This window comes from Diabrotica virgifera, chromosome 7 (assembly GCF_917563875.1).
Source record: "Diabrotica virgifera virgifera chromosome 7, PGI_DIABVI_V3a".
NCBI lineage: Eukaryota > Metazoa > Arthropoda > Insecta > Coleoptera > Chrysomelidae > Diabrotica > Diabrotica virgifera.
This window is the reverse complement of record NC_065449.1, coordinates 249,969,395-249,996,524: the sequence shown is the minus strand read 5'-3', so window position 1 is coordinate 249,996,524 and position 27,130 is coordinate 249,969,395. Positions and strand designations below refer to the sequence as shown.

At 35.7% G+C, this 27,130-nt stretch overlaps 1 protein-coding gene across 2 annotated transcripts in view; it reads left to right on the top strand.

The window, feature by feature from the left end:
* Nucleotides 1-27,130, top strand: part of LOC126888408 (organic cation transporter protein-like) — a 94,389-nt gene that overhangs the window by 43,418 nt on the left and 23,841 nt on the right. For both annotated transcript variants that reach the window (XM_050656653.1, XM_050656652.1), the window contains exon 3: nucleotides 6,773-6,989. In XM_050656653.1, the coding sequence (XP_050512610.1) occupies nucleotides 6,773-6,989 (217 nt within the window). The remainder of the gene's footprint in view (nucleotides 1-6,772; nucleotides 6,990-27,130) is intronic.

Genomic DNA, 27,130 nt, shown 5'->3' with positions numbered 1-27,130 from the left:
GGGTTTCTAGCAAAGAAGTTAATTGTTCGAAAAGACAACTTAATTCATGAAGACTGTCAGGACCGCTGATCAGGTCATCCATATAGATAGATTCTTGCAGAACACTAGTAGCAAGTTCGTGGGTATGTTTGTTGTTGTCAGCGATGTGCTTGATAACTCTTTGAGCGATAAATGGGCTACTTGGGAGCCCGAAGGGTAATCTTTGAAATTGATAGCACCGTAAAGGCTGCTGAATATTGTCCCTAAAGAGAAAATTTAACAGAAATGTTTCAGTGGGACAAATGGCGATTTGTAGGAACATAGCCTTGATGTCGCCTACTAGTGCGAATTTAAACTGACGAAACTTAGCGAGAATGTCAAAAAGTTCATGTTGGACGACATAACCTTTGTCTATGACGTCACTGAGGGAGATTCCCGTAGACGATTTATTGTTTGGATCGAAAACTATACGAGTGGAAGTAGTAGAGTTGGATTTGAAAACGGGAAAGTGAGGGAGAAAGTAATTAGGTTTACCTGAGTCATTTAGCATTTTTAACGGCACTTGAATTATTTGTCCGTTATTGAGATATTCCGATATAATGTCCTGATATTTTTCCAATAAATCAGGGTTGAGTTGAAAACGTTTCTCGAGACTGAGAAAACGTCTTTTTGCCGAGAGAAACGAATTTCCCATGTCTATATCTTCGATAGGGAGTTTGAGATTGAGTGTGGACTCATATCGTCCATTGGGGAGAACATTAACATGTTTTACAAAATTAATTTCAGCGGGGTGATCATTAATGAGATCGGTGTTCTGAGGAGCGGCTTCTTCCAGCTCCCAGAATTTTTGTAAATGATCGGATAGTTCCTCGTTGGACACTACCGGCTCATTTACGGCGGAAGGAGTGTTATGAGAACAACAAGTAACGAGAGAGTTTGAATAAAATTCCAAAGCCTTTTTAGTATTTTTCGACTTAAGAGCAAAGTCTGGAACTGACCCTGATATCGTGTACCCGAGTAGAGTGCGTTGAAGAACGGGAAGACCTTTTCCCAAACGAATTATTTCAGGTTGAATGATATCGTTATACAGGTCTGCACCGAGCAGGATACCAATTGGGGATGTTACATGGAACATCGGATCACCTAATGGTATCTCTGAGGGTATGTTTAGTTTGCTCGCCGAAATAGAAATTTGAGGAAGCGGATTTGTTATCTTTGGGAGTACAGAGCACGAGATGTCAAAAGGAACGTCGTTAGCGACAGCGAAAATTGTTGTATCTACAATAGATTGAGACGAGGATGAGGTGGAGTTAATTCCATTGATCCGTAATTTTCCATCTCTAGTGGTGAGTGACAGTTCCTTTACGAGGTCAGCACTAATAAATGAAACCTGTGAGGCCGAGTCTAAAAGTGCCTTTGCGAAGACCCTCTTGCCGCTAGGAGCGACAAGATAGACCTGGAGTGTGCTTAATAACACCAAATGATTATCAAGCGAGGCTGCAGATAGAGCCATTGAATGTGGAGTCGAATTTTGAAGATTAACTTCCGTTTCAGGAGCTCTAACATGTGAGGGCCCCTGTTGTGAATTACCCTGTGTATGGGAGTTATTTGAGATAGCGGTTTTATTATGATTATTTGAGTTGTGTTGGCCAACAGCCGCGGAAGGGTTACTATGACCCGTTTTGTCGAAATGGAGCAACGTGTGATGACGAGATTTACAAACTATGCAAGAGAATTTGGATTTACACTGATCGAGCATGTGAGACCCAAGACAATTAATACAAAATTTATTTTGTTTGACAAAACTAAAACGTTCTTTAGAATTCAACTGCTTGAACTGAGGACAAGAGTAGATCGAGTGAGAGTCGTTGCAATAGGAACATTTCTTAGGACCTAAGCGAGGCGAAAGGTTACTGGTAGAAGTGTCTGAGGCTAGGTGTAAAGAGTGTCTGGAAGTAGTAGTCGATTTTGGTTTTGATTGAGATTGAATATTCTCAAGATGAACAACGCGTGTCTCGATTTCCCCTAGAAAATGGACAAAATCAGGGGTAGCTTGGCTACCACCGGATTGGAACTCAAGAGCCCTAATGGTAGGTGCGTCGAGTTTCTGAGTAGCGATATGTATGAGAAGTAAATGCAAGAGATCTGAAGGGGGCCTATTCAAGTTCAATAGGGCCTTGAAATTATTTGACATGACCGTATGAAAATTTCTTAATTGTGAGTGATTTGCGTTTCCAGAAATAGGAGGCGCATCAAGAATTTGAGAGATGAGAGTTTTGATAAGCGATTTAGAGTTGGCGTACCTTTGTGTCAGGTTATCCCGGGCTATTTTGTAATTGTCACCTGTGAGTGGGATATGCTCGAGAAGCGTCAAAGGCTCGGAAGTTAGAAAACTTTTGAGGTAAATGAGTTTTTCCAGATCACTTAATGTAGTATCAGATCCTATTATTGTATCAAAGGTCTCAATGAATGAATTGTATTCAGTAACTAAGCCACTAAATGGTTTTAACTGAATACGAGGGAGGTTTACTGTTCGTTGCCTAGCCATAGACTGTGAGGTTAGAGAAGAATTAGGGTCAAATTGGAGGGAGGGGGTAGCAGTCACATTAGAACTTTCAATGACCTCTAACCTTTCTTCCAATAGAGAAATTGTATCCAAATATTTATCAAAAACCACAGAGGAATCAGTAGAGGGGGTAGGTTCCTCGGGGATCGTCTCCAGCACATTTTGAGCATCGCGGAAAAGTCCGTAAGAATGTTTGAGTTGTGAAATTATTTCACGAATTTTATATTTGTTTAGAGAATTAAGAGTTGTGGGAACCGAATCAGCCAACTTGGTTATATCAAGTTTTGCGGTGAGCCTCTGTCGGTTATATTTTGATCGGTCAGCCATGTTGCGAGAATGTGAGATTAGATAGATTATTTGCAAATGTCTAAACCTATAAATCGATGCGAAAATGAGAGAATATGTACAATATATTATATATTACACGTTTAATAGTGTGAGATTGGCTTAATAGTATCACCCTGTATGAGCGCAGATTAGTATATGAAATGCAAAACTATAAAATTTCAAAATATATGCAATTTTCCAAAATGGGTATTTTTCAGCAAGTGTGAGACACCCTTAACAAGTATTTAAATTAATTAAATTGAAGGAAAAAACAATTATTTATTTTCTATAGTTTTCTAGAAGTGTAAAATGAGCTTAAGCGAAGCTAAATGTAGCAAAAACTTACAATTTATGCAAGAAAACAAAATTATTTTTAATAATTTTTGTAACCTGTGAACCAGGCTTAATCGGATTCAAAATTATAAATTTAATTTAAATCAAAAGGTTGAACAAACAATGTTAAAATTATAACACCCGTACTATCAGCCAAGAAATGAGTACACTTTTTGTATACTATAAACAGAAAAATATATTTACGAAAATAAAATAATGTAATATATGCAAATATTTTTTCATACAAACAAAACGACTCCTTTATTTGAACAAAGCAAGTAGTTTCTGAAATTGCACGTGTAGACCGGGCTTAACAACCTACCAGCTATTGTAGAGACGTGCTGGGTTAAATACTGAGAATTTGAGTGCAGAAAGAGAGGAATATTTTATTTTTGTGCCGGGGCGGCGTGGCTTGGAAATTTCCAAATGCAACAGAAAGACACTATAAATGAAAAACCGTTATTCTCAGAATAGAGATTATCAAAATATGCAAATACGAAGGACCTTGAGGATTTAATTAATAAATAATTAATATGATACGGCTCGATGGAACAGAAATGTTTAGGCAATACGTAAAGTATCCTTAACAATAGTAACCTATACTTATTGTACGGTTATAGAGTATATTCCCATAGGTAAGCTGGTTAAGAGTAGATAACGATTTTTCATATGTAATTTAAAGTATTATCTGCATAAATGGCACAAAGAATATTTGCTACGAGAGGTATATGGTTCAAAATGCATACAGTATCACGACTAATAAGTTATGTTCACATACATGTAGAGTACTTACAGTTTTATTCCTTGATGACGTGTCACATCAGAGCTCTGATTGAATTCCATAATCCATTTGGTTCATTTGTAAGGCACTCACTAATACGCTAAATAAATCATCGTCGATAATACTGAGCAGATTGAATTATCTGAGCGGTATAAAACGATAGCAAAAAAAGCCGGTAAAATGCGGCCTTTTTACGAATAGCGGGAGCGTCGATAGATTAGAGATGATTCTCGTTAGGAAGCTTTTGACGATCTGCCCCGGCGAGGGGTTCAAATGCGAGTCTCAACAATAACCTGGAGTTTCCAGAAAGGTTACATAAATACTACTTGAATTTTAAGTAATCAGTAGTACAGGGGCGTAACTAATTATTTTAGTGAGCCGTGTATAATATATTTATTGTACACATCACATGTTAGAGATATTGCAATTTCCTTTCTTTTATTGTGTTTCCCATTTCTCTTTCTCTCTGCCCATTCTCCTTAACAATTCTACATTCATGACTCTATCTACCCATGAAATCGTTAACACTCTTCTATGGCGCTTACTATGCTCAAAAGATTTTAGTCCAACGAAATGGTACTAAAACTATTTTCTTATGGGTGTTTCACATATATTATGGGTTTAAAGTCCAATGATATACAGACACTCATTGTTCTTCCTTCTTAACTGCCCAACATTAAGCTCTGTACATCATAGCTCGTCTTATGGCTGTTATATAGAACTTCCCCTTCAGCTTAATTGGAATTTCTCTGTCAGACACACCACACTACTCCCTACTCGTTTTCTTCCACTTTATCCGACTCACCCTAATCCTACTGCATGTATCTCTTTGTATTTCTCCATTACAATTCACAAAGTCCAACGAATATTCCAAGCATGAAGGTACAATTTATAAATTAACAATTATACAATATAATTGTATTAATAATGGATGTCAAGGAAAGTTTTAACACCATTTCTGGTATTCTCTGTGATACACCAAAGACAGCAAGACAATGTTGGATGATGAGAATGATCATTAGGGCAGGCCGTATAAGATGGTCATGACTCACTTCAAAAGCCATTGAAAAGCCTGAAAACCTAGTGCAAGGTTGAAGAAGTCCAGTCAATCACGGAGAATCAACTGATGGCTGCGTGTACTAGAGTAAGAGATAATAGCTCCGGGCTTAGATGGAATCCCAAATATCGCTTTGAAAGCAGCCATCAAAGAATCACCGGCAATATTCCTGGAAGATTACAATAAGCGAGTCATGGATGGTGCTTTCCCGTACATATGAAAGCAACAAAGATTAGGTAATGCTTCTCCCAAACGGGAATAAACCACCAAAATAGAATACCATCTTCCCCTCTGTATGCTGAATACAGCTGGCAAGATACTAGTACGAATATTCAATCAAAGAATGTAAACGGCAGTTGAACCGCTGCTCAACAGCAATCAGTATGGTTTTTGAAAAGGAGTTTCAACAGTGGATCTTATTAATCTTTTCGTTAACACAGCTAAGGAGATCGCAAGGACCAGATGAAAGAGGGGTACGAAGAAGTACTGTCTGGTGGCCACATTACACATCAAAAATGCTTTCAACTCCCGTCAACTGGGTTTGCGTTATGCAAGCCCTCACCGAAGGTACCGGCATCTCTAAGGGTGATGGTGGCTATTATAGCTTTTAATAGCTCACTGATTGACTGTGTCACAAAGCCTGGTACGAAGGAATATAAAATCACTTGAGGAGTACTGTGATTACCTTGTTTGAGCTCTGTGCTAGGCCCTCTCTTGTGGAATACTATAGATTCTTTTAACTGACAACCCTGTATATTGCAATACAGTCAAATACTCTAGTTAAATTTCCTGTAATATAATCTTAAATACCCCATAATTTATAAATTAACAATTATAAAAAATAATTGTTTTAATAATGGATGTCAAGGACAGTTTTAATACCATTTCCGGTACTCTCTGTGACACACTCCACGACAAACTTCTGTACTTTATTCAGCCTAATAATAGATTCAAAAAAGAACTGTCAAGGTAAAACTCATCTCTGAATTGTCCAGTTTCGTTTTTCTCACCAGCAAAACCAGGACATGAGGAGAACTACGACAACAGAATCAAATTTGTACGTTCGACAATAAGATAATTGATGACCATAATTTAATCATTTATGCAGTTGTTTGGTTGTTATGGTTTGTAGTAATCGAGCAGTAGGGACCTGTTACATGATTGAAACTGTTAAGGGAACAATATTATTATGTACCTCACTAGTTTACTACTGAAACTTGTGAGGTTTTTAGATTCGTATATAAAATTCTTCTTTAAGTTTATAATTTAATATTTTGCATGAAATACTACTTCTCAAGGAAAACGTCCAGAGGAGTTAAATCGGGGGATTTTGTTGGCTATTCAATAAAACCTCTTCGGGCAATCCATTGCTTGGGAAACTGTTTATTAAAGCCATTGTTCAAACCCATTATACTAAAGAATTAAAATACTTTCTTACTTCTCAAGGAAGGCGTTTGAGGAAGTTAAATCGGGGGATTTCGCTGGATATTCAATAGATCCTCTTCGGGCAGTCCATTTTCTGGTAAAGCGTTCATTAAGACCAGTATTGAAAGCCTTTATACTAAGGAATTGAAATTCCGTCTTACTTCTCAAGGAAGGTGTCCAGGGGAGTTAAATCGGGGGATATTGCTGGCTATTCAATAAATCCTCTTCAGGTAGTCCATTTCATAGGAAACAGTTCATTAAGGCTGTTATTGGAAGCCATTATAAACAAACTATTATTTTCTAGATGTGCCATTCCAGAATGTGATCACAACGGTACAACTTATGAACCAGATTGGCTACCAGCGGCTGTGCCGTATAAAAATAAGAATCCAGAGAAATGTAAAAGATATGAATACACAGGTGTTGATGGAAGTTGCAATCCTGAAAATTTTGATCAAACGAAAGAAATATCCTGTTCTTCATATGTGTACCAGACTAAGGAATTGAGTATTCTTCAAGAGGTAAGTGTGTTATAGATCTAGATAATATAGATACATAATATTTCAAATTTAAGTCACAAAATTTAAATACATGTTTATAGACCAGGTCATTTAGGAAAAACAAATTGATTATTAAATACAGCACCTAGTAGATCAAGAGGCAGCGCAGAAAAATCTATTTGAATTTACTAAAGCTAGATTTTTCACAGTTGATTACTGTGATTGTGTAGAGAAACATACTGCGGTCGGTCAAGCGAAACGTAGAACAGGGGTTACTGAGAGGGTATCAAAGTTGCTTTCCTACGAAGGTAATTAAATCCATTTACTAACGCTGAAAATCAGTACACACATTCTAAATTAAATATAAATAAAATTTATTATAGTCGGTCAGCTGTATGACGGGACAGAGCCGGTCGGTCGGCCCCAATAGTCGATTGAGGAAATGAAGCATTTTGGCTCGCAATTTTTTCGTCCAGCATGAATTTACTTGAAATTTTCACAGAAGGTAGGGAATAATCCAAGGATCATTTTCTATATCATGCCGTTATCATACGCTAAAACCTTTGGGGGTGGTTGCCACCCCATCTCGGGAGTGGGAATTTTTTATTACATTTTAACCATGTAATTCGATGTAAAAAGTGCTTCTAAGAAAAAAATGTTTTTTACATTTTCTTCGTAAAACTAATATTTTTCGAGTTATTCGCGCTTGAAAATAAAAGTTTTTCGACGAAAAAAATCGACTTTTTTAGAGGGTTTTTTGAGAATACCTCGAAAAATATGCATTTAATCAAATAACTGTAGATATCGAAATTGTATCTTTTAGTAACACAAACCAAATTCTTTTCCTATAATATCTTTAAGACCAATACAAACCGAGATACGGCATGTTAAAAGTTAGCTTTTATTTTAAAATGATCATTATTTATTTATTTATTTTAAAATTATCATTATTAAATTTTCAAAGCCAAATAATGCGAAAAATTTGCATTTTTCGAGGAAAACTTAAATAATCTTTTTTCAAGTATACAATTAGACCTTTCAAAAAATAATAAAAAGTTTCTAGAATGAAAATTAAGCGACTTACAAAAAAATGTCGGTACCTGATTTTCTCTACGAAAAAATCAGTGAAAACAACCCCCTAACTACCTTCCTAATTCAAAATTGGTCTTCACCTTTCTGTAGTTCCTTTTATATTTATATTATCAATACACTCAAGGAGTTTGACCTACTTAAAATGTCTAATTTTTGAAAAATTGGAGTTTAAAGAAAAATTGATTTTTTGCAATTTGGTATTTTTCATCTTTTACTTCAAAATATCTCCGAAACTACTGAAGATATGAAAAAAATTATAAATTACTAAATTGTAGCTTTTTTAATGACTAAAATTACCCTGTGCATAGATTTTCATTACAGTGAATAGTTAGCCAGATATAGCTGTTTAAACCTCTATTTACCAGCAAACACCCCCTTATTGGAGCCCTTTAAACCCGCCCCAATTAAAAACTAAGCCATCTTACCGAATTTAATTTACACAGTCTTATAGCTCTTTAAAAATCCTACAAAATCATTTTTGACGGGTCTCATTACTGAGAGGGTATCAAAGTTGCTTTCCTACGAAGGTAATTAAATCCATTTTGTACTAAGGCTGAAAATCAGTACACAGTGAGATATAATATTTTTCCAAAATTAGGCATTTTAAATAGGTCAAATTCCTTGATTGTATTGATTATATAAATATAAAAGGAACTACAGAAAGGTGAAGACCAATTTTGAATTAGGAAGGCAGTTAGGGGGTTGTTTTCACTGATTTTTTCGTAGAGAAAAGCAGGTACCGATATTTTTTTATTATAAGTCGCTTAATTTTCATGCTGGAAACTTTTTCATGCTAAAAATGCAAATTTTTCCCATTATTTGGCTTTGAATATTTCAAATTATGCATTTGACGAAAAAAGCTAACCTTTAACATGCCGTATCTCGGTTTGTATTAGTCTTAAAGATATTATTGGAAAAGAATTTGGTTTGTATTACTAAAAGATACAATTTTGATATCCACAGTTTTTTTGGTTAAATGCATATTTTTCGAGATATTCTCAAAAACCCTCTAAAAAAGTCGATTTTTTTCGTTGAAAAACTGTTATTTTCAAGCGCGAATAACTCGAAAAATATTAGTTTTACGAAGAAAATGTAAAAAATATTTTTTTCTTAGAATCACTTTTTCCATCGAATTACATGGTTAAAATGTAATGAAAAATTCCCACCCCCGAGATGGTGTGGCAACCACCTCCAAGGTTTTAGCGTATGATAGCGGCATGATATAGAAAATGATCTTTGGACTATTTCCTTCCTTCTGCGAAAATTTCAAGTAAATCCATGCTGGACGAAAAAATTGCGAGCCAAAATGCTTCATTTCCTCAATTGACTATTGGGGCCGACCGACCGGCTTTGTCCCGTCATACAGCTGACCGACTATAATAACTTTTATTTATATTTAACTTAGAATGTGTGTACTGATTTTCAGCCTTAGTAAATGGAAATAATTACCTTCGTAGGAAAGCAACTTTGATACCCTCTCAGCAACCCCTGTTCTACGTTTCGCTTGACCGACCGCAGTATGTTTCTCTACACACTCAAAATAATCAACTGTGAAAAATCTAGCTTTTGTAAATTCAGAGAGATTTTTGAGCGCTGCCTCTCCGTCTATAGACACTTGCAAGTTTTTGCGTGTGTCCGGGATAACGTCAGGAAAAAAGTCTAAAATGGAAAAATGGGGTACCCAGGGTTAGTGCTAAGGCACGTCATCTGGAGTTTTAAGGGTTTTTGACACTAAATTGATGCAATCAGATTACTTGGGGGTTTTTGGGGTCGCTGAATACAAATACATCATCAGAACCGACCTCCGGATCGGTGCCCAGGATAACTGTTGAGGAGGCATGTCATCTTGTGAAGTTTGATGCAAACAGATTACTCGGGGGCTTTTTAAGGTTACTAAACACGAATATGACATAAGATCTGACCTTAGGAGCACTTAGTGGCCAGGGAGACTGCTATGCACGTTCCGGGTACCAGCTGCTCCAGGGGTCGGTTCTGACAGTGTAAGTATTCGTATTCATAGAGCCCAACAAGCTCCGAGTAATCTGCTTGCCATAATTTAGTGCTGAAAACCCAGAGAATTTCAGATTATGATGTGCCTTACCAGTGACATGGGGCACCAGGTACTGGACGGGTTGGTTCTGATGGCGTATTCATATTCAGTGAACCCAAAAACCCTCGAGTAACAAAATCTGGCCCTTAATATACTGATTTTGATATGTATATATGCCCTTTTGGATACATTTTATGCACTGTAAATGCAATCATGCATTCCCACCCATTTTTCTCTTCTTTCCTGACGTTATCCTGAACATAATGCCAATAGTTGCAAGTCCTCGTTTATTGATATATTATGGATTTCGTTAAAATATAAAATTATAGACACAAAATAAGTAAAAAAAAATCATTTCTTTAACAAACAAAGTTAATTGATTTTTGACAACAAAAAGAAGTTATATCAAAATTAGAATGCTTAACAATTAATTAAAACTAGAAAGTAAATATTTGTTTATATTATAGAAAACAACTATTTGAATGTTTTGCAGTTTGTTTTTAAAATAATGGATATAGTCTATGAGCCAGGGGGCTTGAGTATGTATTTTTAAAGTACCTTAAAGTTTTTTTTTATGTTTTTTGCTGCGTAGATTTGATTTTTAGCGGTCACCAGACTTAAACTCCGTCAGATAATTTGTTATTAACCATTTAATTATTTAAATGGTTCTTCTTCTTAACGTGCCCTATCAAGTACCCTTGCCGTTGGCGATTAACATGGCGAAACTGTCTCTGTCTCGAGCTATTCTAAATAGTTGTTCTGCTTTCTTTATTCCTGTAAACTCCCGGATATTCTTCAACCAAGAGGCCTGCTTTCTACCAATTCCTCTGCGTCCTTCGATTTTACCCATCATAAGGGGTGTAGTGATAGATCGCCTCCACGTGGTGCACCCTGGGTAACGCTAAATGGTGTATCAATTTTTGGACGCCAAACTAGCCGCTAAGCTCTCCTGGCAACCAATACGATAAAGAAAAGCAAGGAAAGGAATCTCCATATAGGAATATGGAAAACTACAAAGGTGTTTATCAACACCATTTGACGAGACGTATCGGACCAACCCTCCGTATATGTCAAATAAACATAGAGGGAATTAGTAGATCAAAATCTGAATTTCTTTCAAAAATACTAATCGAAAATAACGTCGACGTCATAGCCATTCAAGAAACTCACGCATCATCAGAAACCGAGCTTATTAAGAGGGGTAAAATTCCGGGATATAGCATGATTGGAGCCACTTACAGCAATGTTTACGGAACTGCAACTTACGTGAATAACAGTATACAAAATTCCAAGGTGAAGGACTGCAGCTGCGAAAATAGTGTATCCATAATCTCTACAGAAGTGAATGACATAACCATAAAGAACATCTACAAACCACCATTAACTAAATGGCCAATAAATGTAATCAAAACTGAGGGCAACCAACCTACAGTTTACATAGGGGACTTTAACAGTCACCACAACAAATGGGGGTATGAAAACAATGATGAAAATGGGGAAAAACTCCTGGAGTGGGCCGAAGAAAACAATATCCACCTTATCCATAGTCTGAAAGATAAACCTACTTTCTTTTCTAGAAGATGGCGCAAAGGATACAACCCTGATCTATGCTGGGTTTCGAGTAACTCACAGTTGCAACCACTCCCAAGCTCCCGAACTGTACTGCCTAGTTTCCCTCGCAGCCAACATCGACCTGTCATAATCGAAATAGGCATACAAATTTCTATCGTTGAATCCACGCCGAGACCCCGTTGGAATTTTAACAAAGCAAATTGGCCTGAATACGCCAAAGAGCTGGACACCTGCATTCGCTTCATTGACCCGAAGGCCAACAATTACCACCGTTTTTTAGGAATGGTTATCTCTATCGCCAAAAAACATATCCCCCGAGGTTTTCGAAAGGAGTACATCCCAGGCTGGACGGAAGAAAGCCAAAAACTATATGAAGAATTTATGAAATCAGAAGATCCCGAAATCGGTGACAACTTACTCAAGTCACTGGATTCAACTAGACTTAATAAATGGAAATCTACCGTAGAACATATTGATTTCTCCCGTTCCAGTCGGAAGGCATGGGGACTGATCCGCAAACTGGGCGAAGCAAGCAGAGCACAACACTTAAACAAATCAACAATTGAGCCAAATAAGATAGCCAATAGAATAATTGAGAACTCTCGAGCTCCATCTGAGAAAACTCATACATCGATGGTGAGAAAAGCTCTTAAACAACTTAAAGCAAATACCCCCGCATCATCAGAATACTCACGTGCCTTCTCATTGGATGAAATAAACGAAGCGCTTAACCAGACCAAAACGGGAAAAGCAGCTGGTTTCGATGGAGTATATCCTGAGTTTATAGTCCACACTGGTACAAAAACAAGACAATGGCTCAAAGAATTCTTTAGCGACATTGTGACTACAGCTATGCTACCCCCAGAATTCAAAAGAACAAAAATTATCGCAATCCAGAAGCCTGGCAAAGACAACAAGCTGCCTGAAAGTTACCGGCCTATCGCCTTACTCAGTTGCTGTTATAAATTACTAGAACGACTCTTATATAATAGAATATGTAACACCATTGAGGACGCTGTACCAATTGAGCAAGCTGGATTTAGAAAAGGACGAAGCTGTTGTGACCAAGTGCTGTCCTTAACTACATTCATCGAAGCTGGCTTTGAAAGACGTGAAAAATCTGCCATAACATTTATAGACCTTACGGCTGCCTATGACACTGTGTGGAGAGAGGGTCTTATTTATAAGTTGATGAAAATCATACCCTGTCTCAAAACTTGCCAGCTGATAAACAATCTACTAACTAACAGACTGTTTCAGGTATATATAAATGATGCACGAAGTAGCGTTAGAAAACTTAACAACGGCTTACCTCAAGGCTCAGTGCTAGCTCCTTTATTATTTAACCTTTATACGGCGGATATACCTGAAACAAAATCGAGAAAATTCGCTTATGCAGACGACCTGGCCATTGGCTTCCAAGATAATAGTAAGGAAGCTGGAGAACGAGCTCTAAACGAGGACCTAACTACACTTAGTAACTACTTTAAGAACTGGCGCTTACGTCCTAACACAAGCAAAACTGAAACCTGTCTCTTTCACCTGTCGAATCAACTTGCGGGCGATACCCTCAATGTAACTCTAAATGATGCAGCTATCAAACATAACAACAACCCCAAATATCTAGGCATCACACTTGATAGAACACTCACCTTCAAAAGCCATCTTACAAACGCAGCCGGTAAACTGAGAACAAGAAACAATATAATAACAAAACTTGCTGGAACAACTTGGGGTGCTTCTGCAGATACTCTTCGGACCTCTGCTCTAGCTTTGGTTTTTTCAGTGGCAGAATATTGTGCACCAGTATGGTTAAATAGTGCACATACAAACAAAATCGATGTCCAACTTAATCAAACCATGAGAATAATCACTGGAACAATAAAATCAACCCCAGTGAGATGGCTGCCTACTTTGAGCAATATTGCTCCACCAGATCTACGCCGTACAGCAGCATTAGTGAGAGAGTATCAGAAAATTGTAGCCAACATACAATTACCAATCCATCAAGACATACCAGACATCTCAAAAGAGCACCAGCGACTGAGGTCTAGAAATCCTCCAATCAGAACTGCCCGAACAATTGGTGATTCCTATGATATACAAAGGCAATGGTCCACAAGATGGATGCCAACAATAGCAGCAGACTATATTCAGATATCCATCCCAACCCAGGGTTTCATCGGATCGGGTCTGCCCCGGCCCACCTGGGCGAGGCTTAATCGCATACGTACCGGACATGGTAAATGTGCTGATTCTCTGTTCAAATGGGGTCGTGCAGAAAGTCCACAGTGTGATTGTGGATCGCCTAGACAGACCATAAGTCATTGTGTTTCAGATTGCCTAAATCGTGCCTACCGTGGAGACCTCCAGGACTTTGTGGAATGCTCCCCAGATGCAATTGAATGGCTATGTAAATTGGACATTAATATTTAGATTCATTCATTATGTTTTGGTGTTTGAATAATATATATTATATTTGTGTATTTATCGTACTGAAAAAGTCCATACGCTAAATAAATAAACCCATCATAATAAGTTGAAGAATATTATACCGGTCTCCCCTTACTACGTGTTCAATATAGGCCAGCTTTCTATATTTGATGTTATCAAGCAGCTCGCGGGCAGCATTTGCTCTCTTAAGGACTGCCACATTTGTCAGATTTACATAATTATATCTCCTAAACTATTAGAGCTACTTAATTTTACCAAAATGAAAACTGTTCTTTTTGAAAAAATGAACAATATGACGTTTGGCAAACTTTGATCGGATTGTTAGAATCGAAGTTATAACAAACTTCGTGAAAAGCAATTGCAAAATAGGCATTCGGTGGAGCTTTTTCAATTATTATAACACAGCTTTCATACGTTCGATTAACTTTCAAAACCCCCTCATTTTAAACAATATTCATAGGCAATATAATGTAGGTAGACTTGAATTCAACAGCTTGCTTTATAACATTTACTTCCCTATCACTAGAAAAAACCAAATCCAAAAATACATTTGTCTCATTTGATATAAAATTACATTACATTATGTACGTTTAAACAGAGACGTTATATAAGCATGCAACAGTTACATACAATAATTGATTTAATTAAAAACTTCCTTTTACTTAACCAACACGTCTGGATGCTAATAAATAAATAGATTAGAAGTTGTTTTTAGAAAAACTAATGACCGATAAGCATTAAATATTTAAAATAATTTTTTACGCAAATTTAAAAAAAATATTATTAACATAATGTTAAAACAGTTATTGCCGTGTTTGTTTTGAAATTGTTTTAGACATTCTTGAATAACAGTCTGTGTTTAGTTTATATATTGCAGGTTTTGTTTTTATTGTCATAAAAAAAGCTCTTTTACAAATTTACATTTGAACAGGAGTTTGATAAGCTAAACAGAAAAAAATGATCCAAGGGTTACAAGACAGTAAAATACCAAATAAAATTATAAGAATGATAGAAATGGCAATGAAAGATTCCCATGCAACAATAGACACCGGAAAAGAAAGAACAGAAATAATAAAAATAAAAATGGAGTAAGAGAAGGGGATGCGCTCTCAACGGTACTATTTATTCTATCACTAGAAAGCTGTCAAACGCAGAAACTATAAACAAGAAGGCAGTACGTGCAAATAATAGGATATGCGGACTATATAACCATAGTAGCAACAGATGAAAGAGCATTAAGAAAACCTTCCATGAAATAGAAAACGAAGCCAAACTGAGAAGACTGGAAATAAATGAAAATTAAACAAAATATATGAACGTAAGTAAGAAAAAGAAAGACACAGAGGACATATCTAACTGACAATAGACGCACCACACAGCTTCGAAAAGATTGAAACTTCCCGCTATTAGGGAGTATTGTATTAGTCAACAGAAGAAATGAAGAATTCGAGTGGAAAAGAAAGCATTCTACAGAAATAAAAAAATCTTTAGAGATAAGAAGATAATACTTCTTCTTCTTCTTCTTCTTCTTCCTGCTTCCGTAATAGGCTCGCGCTTGTTCCATCTTGGGATGCCTGCTCATCAGATATCCTGGTTGTCAATCCATCTCTTCCTTGGCCTACCTATACTCCTTCGGCCGTTTGGTGATTTGTCTCGTGCTATTTTTATCAGTCTTCCTTCTCCCATTCTGCTGATATGGCTATACCATTCTTTTTTTCCATTTAGTGTCCAGTCATTTATGTTCTCTATATTACAGCTTTGCCTGAGGTCTGCGCTACGTTGTCTATCCCATAATGATTTTCTTGTGACATCTTGGACTATTTTCAGTTCACACGTTTCCATCAGTCTTTTTGTCCTTGTGGTATCAGGTCTTGTTTCCGCAGTGTAAGTCGTAATTGGCCTAACTACTGTCCTATAAATCTTTGCCTTTGTTTCTGTCTGTAGATGTGTGTTGCGCCAGATAGTGTGTTTAAGATAAGTCGAAACACAAAAATGAAAATCTACAAAAGGTCCATAAGACCAATAGTGGTATATGCTTCAGAGACATTTACATTAACAGCAAGAGAAGAAAAGCAACTGAAAGTTTTGAAGTGAAAGAAAGGCAACTTAAGTGAAAGTCTTGAGAGGAAGATTATGAGAAAACTACTGACACCAAAGAGGGAAAACGAAGAGGATGCAAGACAATGGATGAATCATGAAATACAAGGATAAATGGACCAAGAGAGCATAGAGCAATAAAAGCACAGAGTACAAGATGATATGGACACATAATGAGAAATGAGAAGTGCGGAGAGCCATCCGCAAAGAGTTATAACGGAATGGATACCACCAGGTAAAAGAACCAGAGGCAGAATTAAACTGTGGTGGAGGTAACAAATGTGGAGTAATACAAGAGGAAGCTTATGAATACGACATAGAACTATATAATATGTATATAGACTTTAAACAAGCTTTTGATAGTGTGAAAAGAGACAAAATGCTGGAAGACCTCCGAAATCTAGGTATACCAAAAACATATATCAGCCTCATAAAAATGATGTTGCAGGGTTCAAAAGTCGCAGTTAGAGTAGATAGAGAGCTGTCTCCCCTGTTTGACATCAACATGGGGGTGAGACAGGGATACGCACTTTCAACCATGCTGTCCAATCTAGTTCTTGAAGCAGTCATCAGAAAAACCAATGTAACCGGCCATATAAACACCAAAACAGTACAAATTACTGCGTATGCAGATGATGTCGTCATTATTAGTCGAAGCAAGACATGACTAAAGGAAACGTTCAAATTGATCCTGAAGCACAAAAAAGAGGGCTTAAAATAAACGAAACCAAAACTAAGTACATGACCATCAAGAGAACACCTGAGAATGAAAATAATATAACAATAGACAACTATACTATTGAACGTGTGGATGCCTTCACATATCTGGGCACAGAAATCAATCAGAAGAATTCCGTAAGTAGTGAAATAAATGCACGTATTTCCAGTGGATATCGTACATACTATACTAATAAAAGATTGATGACATCGAAATTATTAGACAAGAGAACCAAAATGACTATCTACAGAACTTTGATTAGACCCGTAGTAATCTATGGTTGTGAAACCTGGGTAATGACGAAAAAAGATGAAGCCCAACTCAGTACATTCGAGAGAAAGATACTGAGAAAAGTATATGGCCCGGTGCAAGAGGAAGACGGCACATGGAGAATCAGGAGAAACGAAGAGGTTAATGAAGCGAATGAAGGGTATAACATTGTAAGATTTGTGAAAAGTCAAAGACTGCCATGGCTGGGACATGTTCAGCGACAAGAAGACATGAAAACGACAAATAAGATGTTAGAATGGAAGCCGGTAGGAAGGCGGAAAAAAGGAAGGCCCAAGACGAGATGGTTAGAAAACGTGGAAGACGACCTGAAAACCATGAGAGGAGAAGGACCCAAAAGAGATCTGAATGGAAGGACATAGCCAGACAGACAAAGAGCCATCCAGGGTTATGATGTCAAAAGAAGAAGAAGAAGAAGAAGAAGAAGAAGAAGAAGGAGATAACAAGTAGAAGAAGACTTAAGGAGTTTGGAACTTAGAAATACAGGAAAGACAATCAAAAAGAGAAAAGAATGGAGACGAGTAGTGGAAACAGCGAAGTCACACCAGATACTGTAAAACCAAACCTAGAATGGGATGATCCCCCACATGAAAAAGATCTTCAAGTGAAAACAGCTTCAGCTACCTCGGAAGCGTATAACTTGTATAATATATAATCTATCACAAATTAAAATCACTGTAGTTATTTTTTAACAAAAAGGACTACAATCTCCAAATATTATGTAAAATTGAAAAAAGAATGTGTGTGTACTTTGTACGCACTTAAAATAATCATTGGAGACATGAACGCCCAGATAGGAAAGGAGATATGCTACCAAGATTATATTGGTAAACACAGTCTTCACGACGTTACTAATGACAATGGCTTAAGACTTATTAGTATGGCAGCTTCCAAAGACTTAATTGTGGGAAGTACATATTTTAATCATAAGAATATCCATAAAGCAACTTGGATATCACCAAATGGACACACCACAAATCAAATTGACCATGTTATAATTGACAGAAGGCATTTTACAAACCTAATAGACGTCAGAAGTTACAGAGGCGCAAATATTGACTCAGACCATTTCATGGTAGGGGCCAAGTTACGACAAAGAATTTCCAATGCCAAGAAAGAAAGGGGCACTAGACAAGTAAAATATAATGTAAATATGCTAAAAAATGAAAACATAGAGAAACAGTTCCAGTCACATATAAAAGAAACCCTAGAACACACCTGGGCAGTCGACCAGTCAAGCACGGAAATGTGGAACAACTGAAAGGAGGCTCTGAAATTAGCAGCCGAAAGCACATTAGGAATATCCCGAACCCAAGGAAGAAACGACTGGTTCGACCAAGACTGCAAAAAAATAACAGATGAGAAGAACGAGGCATTTAGGACCATGCAACAACGGAAAACTAGGACAACAATAGATAGATACAAAAACTTAAGTAGAGAGGAAAAACGCATACACCGAAAAAAGAAACGAGACTCGGAAAATTACATATTAGAACGGCTCGAAAGCCATATGAGTCACGGAGAAACAAGAAAGTTCTATCATCAAATAAATATTATTAGAAAAGAATTCAAACCGAGAATCAACTATTGTAATGATAAGGAAGGTAACTTACTTACCAACAAAGAGGATATCCTGTTACGATGGGTAGAGCACTTTCAAGAGTTACTGGAAGGGGAACCTACTAACAATATAGAGCTGGAATACCGAAATGAGGAACTCGTGGAACCCCCCTCGGTAGAAGAAGTGAAAATATCTGTAGAAAAACTAAGAAACCACAAATCCCTAGGCAGCGATGGCATCCCAGCAGAGTTATTTAAGCACGGTGGAGAGCAGCTCACCAAGGTGATGCGAGAAATTATTTGTAAAATTTGGTCTGAAGAGCAAATGCCTGAAGAATGGAGCTTAGGCTTAATATGCCCGTTACACAAAAAGGGAAACCAACTGGAATGCAATAATTACCGCGGAATAACTCTCCTAAATACAGCATACAAGATATTGTCAAACATTTTGCACGAGAGATTGAAGCCTTATACCGAAACGTTTCTAGGAGAATATCAGGCAGGATTCAGGCGTGGACGTTCAACCATTAACCAGATCTTTACACTACGACAGATCCTGGAAAAAGCGCAAGAGTTTAACATAGATATGTACCATATTTTTGTCGATTTTAAAGCTGCTTATGACAGTGTATTAAGACCAAGTCTCTACAACGCTTTGAATGAGTTAGGAATTCCAAAAAAACTCATATGCATGATAAAAGTGGCAATGGCGAAGATGATAGCAGTAAAAATTCAAAACGACTCGTCAACCCCATTTTAAATACATAGGGGGTTAAGGCAGGGAGATGCGCTGGCGTGTCAACTTACTTTTTAATGTAGCATTAGAAAAAGTCGTACGAGACGCTAATATAGATAGCAGGGGAACAATATTCAATAGATCTGTCCAAATTCTAGCATATGCAGACGACGTGGACATTATAACAAGAACCAGAGCGAGAACTGCGGAAATCCTAACCGAGCTAGTAGCAGCAGCAGAACAAATGGGGTTACATATAAATCGAAATAAAACAAAATTCATGGCGACTAGCACAAACACAAGAGCTGGAAATATTGACGCAGATCTAATCATCAATGACCAAAACTTCGAAGCGGTCAAAGAGTTCATATATCTAGGGACATCGGTTAACCCCAATAATAACACATCAGAGGAAATAAAAAGACGAATAATAATTGCAAACAGGTGTTATCATAGTCTATCAAAGTACTTAGCTAACAAACGTCTGTCTCAAAAAACTCGTATAAGGCTGTATAGAACATTGATAGTCCCCGTTCTCACATATGGATCAGAGGTATGGACGCTAACTAAAACAGATGAATCCGCTCTGTCGATTTTTGAAAGAAAGGTGCTACGTAAGATATTCGGAGCGGTCTGTGAGAACGGAATATGGAGGCGTAGATATAACTTTGAACTGCAGAATATCTACAAGCATACGTTTGGTGGAAAAGATATTATCACTATAATTAAGCGAAACCGCCTGCAGTGGGCAGGACATGTAGCCCGGGCCCCTGAATCGAACATGATAAAAAAGATTCTAACAGCGCAACCCGTGGGAATGAGAAGACGGGGTAGACCAAAGCTGAGGTGGATGGACGGGGTAACACAGGATGCCGAGAAGATCGGAGTCGGCAACTGGAAAATGCAAGCAAGGGACAGAACAGAATGGCGTAGAAAGCTTGAGAAGGTCGAGGTCCTCTAAGGGCAGTAGCACCAAGATGATGAAGGACGAGATGGTTGGATAACGTGGAAGACGACCTGAAAACCATGAGAGGAGAAGGACCCAAAAGAGATCTGAATGGAAGGACATAGCCAGACAGGCAAAGACCCATCCAGGGTTATGATGTCAGAAGAAGAAGAAGAAGAAGAAGAAGAAGAAGAAGAAGAAGAAGAAGGAGATAACAAGTGGAAGAAGACTTAAGGAGTTTGGACCTTAGAAATACAGGAAAGACAATCAAAAAGAGAAAATAATGGAGACGAGTAGTGGAAACAGCGAAGTCACACCAGATACTGTAAAACCAAACCTAGAATGGGATGATCCCCCACATAAAAAAGATCTTCAAGTGAAAACAGCTTCAGCTACCTCGGAAGCGAATAACTTGTATAATATATAATCTATCACAAATTAAAATCACTGTAGTTATTTTTTAACAAAAAGGACTACCATCTCCAAAATTATGTAAAATTGAAAAAAGAATGTGTGTGTACTTTGTACGCACTTAGAAGTTATATTTCTATTATTATGATTTCAACTAAATTAATATATTTTAAACTGTTTATATATATTTTATTTAAATATTAAAATAATTTTAATACTTGCTACTTTCCAAAATTTTTTATTAAAACAATAGCAAACATTAAAAAAATAAAAGAATAAACACACAAACACATTGAAAAATGCCACAAATGATTTCTGAACAATAATTGTTGGAAAAAATTTAACTAAATACGTATTATCTGAAAAAAAAATTATATAATAATATATTTACAATCATAAAATGTATAAAAATATAAAAAAACAAAAGTTTGTATTGGGGATTGAACCCGCGTACATTGGCGCGGTTAGTTTTGAAATTCAAGCATCTTTTGATCTAGGCTACGGAGACATATGCATCATGTTGGAAGATAGACCAACTGAACGCTTTAAACTTTTGACAGTTCTGAATTTAACCAAATTAGTTTGATTTTTGTCCAATTGAAATATTAAAATACAACACAACATAGAGTAAGAAAACAATATTAGATGAATATTGGTAGAAGTTTTGTTGGTAATCAAATTATGTAAATCAAAGCATTACATACTAGGAAGGTTATATTACATTTTCCAAATAGGTAGGTACCTATGTAATTTTTTATTACGATATTGAAACATTTACAATTAAGTACGTACCTGTTGCTTTTAAAAACTATTTAAAAAGTCCACGAGGAAAAAATTTTTTTGTAGTTGGCTGTATACCATTTATTACAAAAAAACCATGAAATCCTTTATAAAAGGTATATTTGTTAAAATCCCTATACAGGACTACATCATAAATAAACAGAACTAGTTTTCAATCGGTTGACCGATCATCATCAGTGTTTCTTGAATCAAAACATGCTAACCACCAAAGTAAAAATATTAGGGTAAAAACCCTTTAAAATTAATCCGTCATAGGAACATATAAAAATGATGTGACTTTACACATGGATGTACGGGTGTCCCAATAAGAATGGCTCTCGGCCATATCTCAGGAACCGTTTATAGTAGAGCTTTGAAATAAAAATTTTTGTAACAAAAGTTGCCTCAGGAAAAGCCTGGAAATTATTTTCATAATTGTGGGACCACCGCTAGAGGGCGTAATTGAATATCAAAAATTAAAAAATCCAAATTTTTTCAAAATTTTCCCAATGAAGGGGCACTGGAAATCCGATCGTCGTATTCTTCATAAAATTCTACGTATATTTGATTTGACAAGTTTAGGTCTACCTTTGGAAATAAGAGGTGGGGGTGAGTGGGAACCTTGTTATGAAAAACTGGCTGTGAGTCCGGTTCTGCTTAATCAAATTTTGCAAACTTGGTCTTGTTGAAGACAGATCTTTTTCGTCAATGTTAAAGTTATGATTTCGAACAAACTTACTGAGTAATATGCCAGCTAGAAGGCGTTATTTAATTTTTTCAGAAATCTAGTGTTCCTTGGAAAATATTAAATAAAAACATGCATTTTTAATACCACATTACAAAATTAGACAAAATTAGCAACAGAATAGCGAAAACCGCATGTTAATATCTTTTTTCTATCTCGAGATATCTTACAAAACGTGTAAATTTAAAAACATAACTGTTACTGTCACCGGTAAACGAAATTCATTAAAAGTAGTGTGCTATGGAAACAACAAAGAAACATTTTCCAGCTGTCAACGTATATTAGGTCTTTTCAACGCTTCTCATTTGTTTCGAGCCTCGTTCATATCTCGTATATTAATATTATACACGGATTATACGGCATATGACAGAGGCTCGAAACAAATGAGAAGCGTTGAAAAGCCCTATTACAAAGAAATAAAAACAACTATTTAGTGATGACATAAACGTTCAAATTTTTGCCCATCATTTTCGTTGCAAACATTTACTCTTTCAAGAGTAGATTGAACAGCAGTCTCAATTTCTGCTCTCGATATGCTTTGAATGGCGTTTAAATGGCGTTTAGTATTCTCTGGATAATGTATTCTATAGTGTATGATGGGCAACAATTTGAATATTTAGGTCGTCACTAAGTAGTTCTTTTTGTTCTGTGTTATATTTAATTTTAATAGTATTGTTTCTCTTTATATTGTTGTTTTAATTAATTATATTTTTATACATTGACATCTGAAAAATGTTATTTTGTTTTTTTCCACAGCACACTACTTTTCATTAACTTAGTTTACCGGTGATAGTAACAGTTATGTATAAAATTTACACGTTTCTCAAGATATCTTGAGATATAAAAAAGGTATCGACATGCGGTTTTCGCTATTCTATTGCTAATTTAATCTAATTTTATAAAGTATGATTAAAAATGTATACTTGTATTTAATATTTTCCAAAGAAAACTAGATTTCTGAAAAAAATTAAGTAACGCCTCCCATCTGGCTTATTACTTATTAGAATGGTTCAAAATTATCACGCTTACATTAAAGAAAAAGATCTGTCTTCAACAAGACCCAGTTTTCAAAATTTGATTTAGCAGAACCGAACTTACAGCCATTTTTTCATAACAAGGTTCCCACTCACCCCCACCTCTTATTTGCAAAGGTAGAGTTAGACTTGTTAAATCAAATATGCGCAGAATTTGATGAAGAATACAATAATCAGATTTCCAGTGCCCCTTCATTAGGAAAATTTTGTAAAATTTAGATTTTTTTATTTTTGATATTCAATTACGCCCTCTAGCGGTGGACCCACAATTATGAAAATAATTTCCAGGCTTTTCCTGAGGCAACTTTTGTTATAAATTTTTTTATTTCAAAGCTCTACTATAAACGGTTCCTGAGATATGGCCGAGAGCCATTCTTATTGGGACACCCGGTACAAAATATCCAATGTTTCACGATCGAAGTACCATTGAGCTAAATTTGACTTGTTCACGTTATGGCTGTCTATTTAAAAAGTCACTACAATTATAAACTTGCTTTTTTTTCTGTCCACACAACAGTAAAAACTAATATACACAACATTTGTTTACCCATAACCGACATATTGAACAATTATTGACAGGTCATTGTAATTAGCCAATCAGAACCCGTATAACGTTTGAGCTGCGCCCAGGACCAAGACTTTTGATTAATTCGCTCACATATAAATTTACTCCAAACGCGCCTAAAGAAGTATAACTTCAAAAACTTTTTCCTTGTATTTATTTTTTTGTAGTGGCAATATCTCTCTAGGTATAGATAGGCGATAATATGGACGCAAAAAGCTAAAATTTTAGATTTGATTATCAAATTTTCTTAAATAAAAAAATTAAGCACAAGATTTGCGACTAGCGCATATTTTGATTATGGATGAAGTGATTTCAGCAAAAAATAGACTCATACAGAAAAAGTCTTCATAATTCAGTGGCGTGCTGGAACTTTTCAAGCGGCCCGGTGATTTTATAGAAAAGCGGCCTCCCATCCTCATTTTACCTTCTACTATCAGGATGTTTTATTCGGTATTTAAAAAAAACAAAAAAAAAAACAAAAATATAAATTATTTTTGAATCAAACATAAAACTTTGAATTCAATGAGTTTTTTCTTAATTTGCTATATTTTTTTATTTACGAATAATAAATCTTACAAATAATAATTGACATGTAAGTATAACAATATTTAAAATGATAATACAACGCAATGATGTAAATATTTTTTTGCAATTATATTATAAAATAATTACTTAACTCTAGATCAATAATTTCCGCATTAAAATAGATTTTTGAGCAAATTCGTCGATTATTTCATAATTTTTAAGCTCATACAAAGCTTCTTTTTCTATAGCCATTAGCATAAAAGTGATCTTGTGTTAAAGTACTTCTTAACCGATTTTTTTATGTATTTCTATGTTGAAAAGCTTTCTTCGCAAGATACTTGCGTCACTGAAAGAGTTAATAAATGCTTTATATTATACTATTTAAATTTGGATAAGCACACTGATATAAGTTGTACTTATGCAAAACAGCGTAACAGCAAGCTATACAAGCTTTACACTTTTTAGTACCACACGGAGGTGAGGTATTTCACGATTTTAACATTGTCATTTGTTACTTCATGTTCATTATCACTTGGATTAATAATATCATCCTTCATATTTTCTGTAGGCTGAACATATTCATCATTAACTCCATCTTCTATAATCTCAGTATTTTGCAAAACCCTATTTTAATACAATCCATTTATCAGCAAAATCCATGAGTTCTTTCTAATTGCAGTCGCAGATATGGTAGGATAAAACTTTCTTAGTTTTTCAGTAAATGGTTTAAATGCCATCAGAGATATACCATTTTTTTATTGTATCAAAATTTCTAGGATTTAGAGTGCTTATATCATCATAAAACGATTTGATTTGTCTTGATCAAATCGTTTTTAGATACTTTCAATAATTCGGTCAAAAATGAGCAAAACGTTTTTCCATTTTTTAATTCTGCAGGGTACATACATGTTTGAAGGAAATTGGAAAACCATAAATATACTTGTATGTATGAAAATAAATAATATTATCTGTAGCAATCTATTTATGTATACAGGGTGTTTCATTAATAATTGTCCATATAGTAACTTAAGAAACCTCAGCACAAAATACGAAGATTTAACCTAAAACACTCAAATAAAATGTGGTTCCTTACTGAGTTACAGGGTGTTTTATCTAAAAATTTAAAAACTATTTTTGCTAAGCATTTTAAAACGATTCGACGTATTCTTTTCAAACTTGGCATAAAATGCAACTACTAGACACCCTACTAAATTATGATAAACAAACGTTTCTAGCTACTACCAGAGGCGTACGACAGGGGATGGTGAATGGTTGACCCTTCTCAAATTCTACGTCACTGGGGGTATTTCTATTTTAGTGCCATTTTTAGATTCTCCAATACTTTCTACGTAAATAATATACTCTTCATTGGTAATGATAAAGTCATTAGTTTTCGAGATATTTGAAGTTAAATATGAAACGGCACAGTTATTTTGATTAATTTATGATATGATTCATATGATTAAAATTTAAAAATTATTTGTACCGAGTACTTAACTATTTGGCGTATCCTCATCATACTTAGCAGAAAGAATAGGTACTGTAAACCCTACTAAATTAAGATAAACAAACGTTTCTAGCTACTACCAGAGGCGTACGACAGGGAATAGTGGCTGGTTGATCCTTCCCAAATTCTACGCCACTGACGAAATTGCTATTTTAGCGTAATTTTTTGATTTTGCAATACTTTTTATGTAAATAATATACTCTTCATTCGTAACGATAAAATGATTAGTTTTCGAGATATTCGAAATTAAAAATGAAGCGACACAATACATTAATCAAAATAACCGTGTCGTCATTTTTAACTTCAAAGATCTCGAAAACTAATGACTTTATCGTAACGAATGAAGCGTATATTATTTTCATAGAAAGTATTGGAGAATCCAAAAATTAAACTAAAATAGCAATTTCGCCAGTGGCGTAGAATTTGGAAAGGGTCAACCTTTCACTTTCCCCCTTCGTACGCCTCTGGTAATAGCCAGAAACGTTTGTTTAACATAATTTAGTAGTTTTTACAGTACCTATACTTTCTGACAAGTACGAAAGGGATACGTCAAATAGTTTTAAAATGCTGAGCAAAAATAATTTTTAGATAAAACACCCTGCAATTCAGTAAGGAACCACATTTTATTTAAGTGTTTTAGGTTAAATCTTCGTATTTTGTGCTAAGGTTTCTCCAGTTACTATATGGACAATTATTAATGAAACACCCTGTATAGACTACAGAGTCTTACTCATTTACTGTATTTCACAATTAAAAAAATTTGATTACTTTAAATGTTTTATTAATATGATTTGCAAAATTAACATCCGATTAGAAATTTAAAAAATATTTTTTTGTTACATCTAAAAATTTTTGTGAGAACCTATTTGACCGGCCTCAAGAGGCCGCGGCCTCTCGGTGATTGCACCGATTCATTTATATGGCCAGCACGCCACTGTCATAATTCAAAACAGATCCCGCCTAGGATCTTTACTAAAAGCACATGTGACATTGATTATCACAAACTTTTCATGCGGCTTATTTAATTTTTTTAATGTTCCTGCATTGCCTTATTCAAACCGACATAAAATATGACTGTCAAT